General features: G+C 49.4%; 1 protein-coding gene and 1 pseudogene across 1 annotated transcript; one reads left to right on the forward strand and one right to left on the reverse strand.

The window, feature by feature from the left end:
- Positions 1-1629, reverse strand: part of LOC108285728 — a 7803-nt pseudogene extending 6174 nt beyond the window's left edge.
- A 1172-nt stretch (positions 1630-2801) lies between these two features.
- Positions 2802-5500, forward strand: PRAMEF1 (PRAME family member 1). The gene is given in 7 exon segments (XM_037730914.1): positions 2802-3088; positions 3483-3676; positions 3679-3908; positions 3910-3967; positions 3970-4009; positions 4949-4968; positions 4971-5500. Coding segments are annotated over 7 exon segments (1359 nt in total).
- Positions 5501-8181: the final 2681 nt, after the last annotated feature.

Here is an 8181-nt window from a genome sequence, read left to right on the forward strand (position 1 = left end):
AAAAAAAAAAAAAAAAAAATAGAAACAGAAACAGATGCTGAGTTTTATTGAGTGCTTTTTCAGCATCTGTTGAAAAGATCCTATTGTTTCTCTTATTGGCTCTGCTAAAGTGTGGACATGGGACAGCTCATTTTTTCCAGGGATGATTAAGATCACTCTGCACATTTCATCCTCGCAGCCGTTTGTTCTGACCTGTGCGTCGGCGCCAAGCCAGGTCTACTCTCTTGAGTTCATTCTGCAGCTTCTTTGCTTTTACTTTGTCTCCCTCAGTAGCACCCGGAATAGCAGGTGGAATATTCTAGACACTCAGTCAAAAATTTTGAATGAATTACGGGGAAAGGAGAATTGGGGAAGCTGTGTATTTTAGGGGCGGGTTACATGTTCCAGAATCTTCAGTTTGGACTTTTCCCAGAGTCTTCCCTCTGGGACCTCCTGTTGAGCCTCAGAACTGAAGATTGCAGAATTTTTCTGAGGATCATGATGCCTCTTCTGGATTCACTGGAAAGTGGAGGAACAGCCTGATGGGCGCTGGCTAGACTTTTATCCCCCATGGCCTTTCCTTGGCTTGTAGGAAGAGATTTGGGGTCAGTTGGAACACAGGATTCTGAGCCGGAACCCATTCTGCTTCATTCTCTCCCATAAAGCCCAATCATTATGGTCCCATGAGGCTCTGACAAGGAGAGGAGACAGAAATTCATACTTTCCAAAGAGCATCCCTTCCCCTGGCCTCATGCCAAGGCTGCTTTTCTCTCTCCTGTCACTCGTCTTGGCATTAGGAATGGACGCTTGCCACCCACACTTCCTCCCTAGCACTTCTCACTGGCCTGATCTCTGCACCTGCGGTGAGGTGGGGCCGCCCCTGGGACCTCATGCAGACTAGGGCAAACCAAGGGCCTTATGAACTAACAGCCCTATGCCCAAGCCCTACTTTCCCTGGGGTCTCAGACACAGAACCACAGCCTTTGAGGGAAAGAGCTCCATGAGAGCCAGAGAACCTGGTCCACTGCCCTGCTGCCACCTCCCTCCTCCCTCTTTATTTGGGCCCTATCGGCTCTTCCTGGCCACTCCCTCTCTGGGCCCTGTTCCTTTTCTTCACCACTCTTGCTTTATCCAGCCTGGATGAGGCCCCAGACCTCCCCAATCCCTGGGATGCTCCAAGCACTTCCCTCAGCATCAACTGCTTTCAGGGTGACTTTGTGCTCAGTTGTTTGTTGGAGGAACAAAGAAGGGCAGCCCCTGGTTTAGACCAAGATGTTTATGAATCTGACCTGAAATCAGACGGTGTTGAGGACTCGAGGAGGCCAGCAGGACCAGAAAACAGACTTTGACTTAGAAACATGCAGAGGGAGACACCTCAGGCTAAGAAGAGACCTGACTCGGGCAGAAACAGACTGACTGCATTCCAGGTGCAGCCTTGTCAGTTTTAAGGTTGGGCCTGAAGAGCCTGGGAAGGGAAGGCTCCTGCACTGGGTCCTGTCCCAGGCTCTGCCATCATCCTGGCACCCTGAGGAGAACCACAGGACTCAGATCTCCCTCTGCAAGCCAGGCAGCGTCACCACCCAGAAGTCCCGGCTGTGTCTTTAGGTCCAGAGCAGCAGCTGTGGAGCTTCCTGCTTTGTGCCTTGCCATGTTCACCAAAATAGTTCAGTACCTGCCTCAGCCTCCTGAGCAGCTGGGATTACAGGCACCCACCACCACGCCCAGCCAATTTTCGTATTTCTAGTAGACATGGGGTTTCACCATGTTGGCCATGCTGGTCTCAAACTCCTGACTTCAGATGATCCACCCGCCTCAGACTTTCAAAGTGCTGGGATTACAGGCGTGAATCCGTGTACCCTGGCTAGAGTTAGTATTTCTATTCCTACCTTCCAAATGCTCTAGGAAACCATCACACCCCTTTTACAGTTTCTGGTTAATTTTTTTTCTCTTCTCTGTCACCCAGGCTGGAGTGCAGGGCCCTGAGCTCGGCTCACTGAAAACTCTGCCTCTGCAGTTCAAGTGATTCTCCTTTCTCTGCCTCCAGAGTAGCTAGGATTCCAGGCATGCACTATCACGACGCCTGGCTAATATTTTAATTCATTCATTAATGTTTTTCTGAGACATAGTCTAACTCCATCGCCCAGGCTGGAGTACGTGGTGCAATCTCAGCTAATTGCAAGCTCTGCATTCTGGAGTCAAACGATTCTTAATTTTTTAAATATTTATTAGAGACAGGGTTTCATTACATAGGTCAGGTTGTTCTCCAACTCCTGACCTCAAGTGATCTGCCTGCCTTGGCCTCCCTCAGTACTGGGATTACAGACATGAGCCACATCACCTGGTCAGTTTCTGCTTGAAATTTTTCATAATAAAAAAATAATGGCATCGATTTAAGGGAGTCCCTTTAGTCCTCCCCAAGCATATTTATGGTGTAAACTGAGAATGTAGACTGGGGACATGTGACACTCATTCTCATGGCTTTAGGGTGGTAAGTGACGAGAAATGTTTCCTCAAAGAGGTGGAGCTGAGCTTTCAGGATCCTCAGTGACACTTTCAGGTGGTACTGGGGTTCGGAGGAGCAATGGATGAAAATTAAGGGGCCAGTGTCTCCTTGACCCCTCCTTGGTGTTTTGAGGACATTCTTCCTGGTAGCAGCAGAAGCAGAAATAGAGATTTGTGGCCACCAAGTGCAGAGTGGAATTGGGGTAAACTGATAACTTTTCTGCAATGATACTGGCTCTAGAAGACAAGGTGACTGTGGCCTGAGAGTGACGCCTTCTCCCGGATGTGTCCTCTAGGGTTTTCCTCGAAGATTCATCAGGATGAGCATCCAGGCCCCACCCACACTCCTGGAGCTGGCAGGGCAGAGCCTGCTGAGAGACCAGGCCTTGGCCATCTCTGCCGTGGAAGAGCTGCCCAGGGAGCTCTTCCCCGCACTGTTCATGGAGGCCGTCAGCAGGAGACACTTCCAGACTCTGCTGCTGATGGTGCAGGCCTGGCCCTTCACCCGCTTCCCACTGTGATTGCTGATAAAAAGCCTACATGTGGAGACCTTAAAAGCATTGCTGGAGGGGCTTCATATGCTGCTGACACAGAAGGTTCGTCCCAGGTGAGGTGACCCAGGAGGGCTGGTAGACAGGGATCAGGTGTCCAGGGAAAGAACAGCAGGGTCAGGCGGAGAAGTAGCCCAGGAATGGTCCAGAGTCTCCTGCTGGTGCAGGTGAGGAAGCTCAGGGAGGCCTTGGCCATTGCCCAAATCCTCAGGGAAAGGACTGCTCACCACATAGAGTCCGCTGTGGGAACAGGAACAAACCTGCCTTTTCCCAGTGGAAGGTAAAGGGAATAAGGGGCGACCAGTCAGAATGGAAAGGGAGAGAGAGATCCAAAAAACACAGAACAGGGAGCACCGAGGACAGGAGCAGCTGATTTATGGGATGCGAATGAAGCAAAGGGCAGGGATGGGTCCTTCTAAATACTGAGCCCCTCCCTTATTTTACCCACAGGAGGTGGAAACTTCGAGTGCTGGATTTGGGGGATGTGGATGAGAATTTCTGGACCAGGGCCCTGTCCTGCTCCCCAGAGGCCATGAGTAAGAGGCAGACGGCAGAGGACTGTCCAAGGACAGGAGAGCACCAGCCCTGGAAGGTGGTCATAGACGTCTGTATGGAGGAAATCCTCCAGGATGAATGCCTGAGATTCCACTTTGCTGTAGTAAGTTGGCGAATCATCTAACACAGATTAAATATCTCAGGAAGTCATTGAAGGTAATATCCCTGAGTAGCATTCAGGAGCTGGAAATTTCAGACCTGTCCTGGCCGCGTCTGATAAGAAAGCGTCGTTCTTACCGCAGGGAGATGAAGAGTCTTCACAAACTCGTTTTCTACAGGTGCTGTGATTACACGACAGACCGTGATGTCCAGGAACGGTTAAGTCGCCAAATTCAGCTCTGTGTTCCTCAGCCTGGAACACCTCCAGATGCTTAGAATAGAAAGGTCACCTCCTTCAGCGGGCACCTGGAACAGCTGATCCGGTGAGAAAGGATAGTGCACTTTCTCTGCGGACCACAGCACAGCCTGTTTTTGTGACAGCAAACACTGGAAGACGTGTCCTGTGTGCCAGCCAGTGGCGATGGAACAGGGAAGGGGACACCAGAATGTCAGCACATTGCCCCCTTCAGTGCTCCGTGTCCTGGAGTGGCTCTCACAGGACCGCTCCAATAAAGGCAGAGGGGTCTCTTGAGGTAGAGGCTAGAGAGGGACATTATGTACAAGCCAGTTAGTGGGGGTTTCAGCTCTACTGAGGGTACACGTGTGAGTTTCTTGTTACAAAGTGTGTTTATAGTTGATGGTGTAAAACAGGAAACACAGAGGAAGGTGTGTGAGGTGGGAAAGCAAATCCAACTTGTGCCTTTCACAGGAGAAACTCTGTCCTCAGCAGCTTTGTGACCCTGAAAGATGCTGTCTCTGATTTCCGGTCTGTAAAAGGTGGTTTTGAACTCCAGGGAAAGTAATTGACATGGGAAATGCATGCCTCCCGGATGGGGGTGAGGGGGCAGGCTTGAGAATGGTAAAAGTGGTAGGTGGTTTGCAGATGCGGGCATGGCAGGGAGCCCTGCTGGCAGGGAGCCCCGCTGACGTCCCTCGACCTTGCTCAGGAGTGTTCTTCATGCACATCTCCCACTGGGTTCCTCTGGCCCAGAGACGACGTTTACTGCTAAAACATGAAGAGGCTTTAGAGATTTTGCAGGCTTGAACCAGTCCCACAAGCGACGGTGAAAGGGCTGAGCCTAAAATGGGACTGCCCCTGAATGATCAGAGTCCTCATCACATGGTGACTGGCATGCGGACCATCATCAGATGATGGGAACACACTTGTGTTCGGGTGAAGCAGGCTTTTCCCTTGAGCTTATGCCCCACTGCCTTCGTCTACCCGGTACCATTGCCCAGAACTGACTTCTTGATCTCCCCAGGTGCCTCCAGAACCCTTTAGAGGCTTGGATTTAACTTGCAGCAAACTATTGAAAGAGGATTTAAAGTGCTTCTCACAGTACCCAAGCCTCAGGTACCTGAAGCATCCTAATCTCAGCAATGTGCGTCTGTTAGGAGTCAGCCTTGAGCCCCTCAAAGTTCTGTTTCAGAAAGTTGCTGCCACTCTGGAGATGCTCAACTTGGAGCACTGTCTGATCAACTACTCCCAACTCTGGCTGCCTGCCCTGAGCCACTGCTCCCAGCTCACCACCTTCTGCTTTGGTGGAAATCGGGTGACTATGGACGACCTGAAGCACCTCCTGCACCACACCCATGGGCTGTGCAAGTTAAGCCTAGAGATGTATCTTGCCCCTCGGGAGAGTTATGATTCCTGGATTAATGTCGATTAGGAGATCTTGGCCCAACTTCGGGCTGAGCTAATGTGGACACTGAGGGAAGTGAGGCAGCCCAGGAGTGTCTCCATTGGTCCCACCCCCTGTCATTCCTGTGGCTCATCGCCATCTGAGGAACTGGAGGTCCATCTTTGCTGCTAGGGAAGGTGCACCTGGCGGGGTAGATCAATCCAGTTTTCTCCCAGGTACTTGGACACTAAAATGTAGTGTACAGATGCAAGTTATTTTTGTTTTTTCTTTTGAAAAAAATTTTCTTTTGAAATAATTTTAAAATTTTTATTAAAAAATTGGACACAGGATTTCGCTCTGTTGCCTCAGCTGGTCCTAAAACGCTGGGTGCATGACATTCTCCTGCCTTGGCCTCCAAAAGGGCTGGGATTACAGGCCCGAGCCGCCGTGCCTAGGCCACATTTGCAACTTAAAGGAAGCACAGATCTCTCTGCTTCAGGCAGGTGCTCAGTGGGAGAGGAACTAACAAAAGAGCAGGGGGCGAGACCCAGAGTCAGAGCTAGAACCTAAAGTTCCCCAGTAATGAAAATGTTATCCCTGCAAGAAAGGTTACAAAGAAACATCAGAAATAAAGAGAACCTGAATGAAAACTTTCTGGTGTCCTCTGTAATTGATTAACCTGTTTTAACAATTTATACATCAGAAGCCTTTAGTTATTGAGTTGCTGATGGAAAAGCAAGGTACTAAGCTGTCTGTGTGACTGAGGTTCAGCTGCAGAACATCAAAGCAACCAGATAAAATTAGATCATTTTAAGGCATTTCCAACCTTTTTTTTTTCTTTTTTTTGAGACAAAATCTCATTTTGTCACCCAGGCTGGAGTGCAATGATGCCATCTGGGCTCACTGCAGTCCTTTCAGGGCTTAAGTGAGTCTCGTGCCTCAACCACTGAAATAGCTGGAACTACAGGCACGTGCAAGCAAGCCTGGCTGATTTTTGTCTTTTTAGTAGAGACGAGGTTTTTCCATGATGACAATCTCACAAAATCTCAGCCATGGTGGCACATGTCTGTAATCCCAGCTACCCAGGAGGCTGAGGCAGGAGAATCCCTTGAACCCAGGAGACAGAGGTTGTAGTGAGCCAAGACCGTGCCACTGCACTCCAGCCTGGGCAACAAAGTGAGACTCTGTCTGAAAGAAAAAAAAGAAAAACACTCTGATCCAAAGTCCCTGTGAGACCACCTTTGCACAACTGTGACATCAGAGAAACCTGACATAGTTGAGTCTATCATGCGTCTGATCTCCAAGTTACCTTTGATTAGTGCTGGGCATAGGCCATACTAACAAAAGTGGGACTTTAGTTAACACCTTAACTTGAAAGCAAGGATAATGACAGCCCCTTCCTGAAACTACCCCCTTCTTTGTCCAGGGACTGAACATGGGCTTTTTAAAATCCAGGAAAGGACATAGGATTAGGATGATGAGGAGGGGTCTAAATTCTGCTAAGGGATCCGTGTAGTTCTGTAATTCCTTACAGCTCAGGTGTACTCTGGCCTGAGATCACAAAATAGAGATCACCTGATGGGTGTAGTTTCTATAACCCCTCACTGCTCAGGGGTCATATGGCTACAGGCCACAAGATTTGTGACTTCTCCAATTCCTTTTTTTTTTTTTGAGGCGGAGTTTTGCTCTTGTTGCCAGGCTGGAGTACAGTGGAGTGATCTCAGCTCACTGCACCTCTGCCTCTTGAGTAGCTAGGACTACAGGCACATGCATGCCAGCACTCCCGGCTACTTTTCGTATTTTTAGTACGGAGGGGGTTTCACCAAGTTGGCCATGCTGGTCTTGAACTCCTGACCTCAGGTGATCCACCTGCCTCAGCCTCCCGAAGTGCAAGGATTAGAGGTGTGAGCCACCACGCCTGGCCATGTATTTCCTTTTTTTTTTGAGATGGAGTCTGGCTCTGTCACCTAGGCTGGAATGCACTGGCATGTTCTTAGCTCACCAAAACCTTGGCCTCCTGGGTTCAAGCAATTCTCCTGCCCCAGCCTCCCGAACAGCTCAGGTTACAGGGTGTACCACCACGCCCAGCTAATTTTTATAGTTTTAGTAGAGACGGTGTTTCAGCATGTTGGCCAGGCTGGTCTGCACCTCCTGACCTCGAAAGGTCCACCTGCCTCAGCCTCCCAAAATCCTGGGTTTACAGGCGTGATTCTCCGTGCCCAGTGCACTGGGCACGTATTTCTGAAGTGTATTTGATTGCTGTCTCATGCCTCCCTTAAATGTATAAAATCAAGCTGCCTGACCACCTTGGGCACATGTTCTCCAGACCTCTTGAGGCCTGTGTCATGGGCTATGTATGGTCACTCATATTAGGCTCAGAATAAATCTCTTCAAATATGCTACAGAGTTTGACTCTTTTGTCAGCATTACTGATATTTTTCAACTGTATACATATTACATGGGTGTATTTCTTACAGTGTTCTGTTGGTATGTATCATTTTATTTTGCTACTTACTTAAAGTTTGGAAAGGAGAGCTTCATTTTTCACAAAAGGTGGCCATGGCCAAGCAAGGTGGCTCACACCTATAATCTCAACACTTTTCAAGGCCAAGGCAGGCAGATCACCTGAGGTCAGGAGTTCAGGACCAGCCTGGCCAACAGGTTGAAAGCCCGTCCCTACTAAAAATTAGGCCAGGCACAGGGTCTCATGCCTGTAATCCCAGCACTTTGGCAGAATGAGACAGAGTGAGACTTCGTCTCAAAAAGCAAAAAAAGAAGGCCGGGCGCGGTGGCTCAAGCCTGTAATCCCAGCACTTTGGGAGGCCGAGGCGGGTGGATCACAAGGTCAAGAGATCGAGACCATCCTGGTCAAC

Source organism: Cebus imitator, unplaced genomic scaffold (assembly GCF_001604975.1).
Source record: "Cebus imitator isolate Cc_AM_T3 unplaced genomic scaffold, Cebus_imitator-1.0 Scaffold15, whole genome shotgun sequence".
Classification (NCBI taxonomy): Eukaryota; Metazoa; Chordata; class Mammalia; order Primates; family Cebidae; genus Cebus; species Cebus imitator.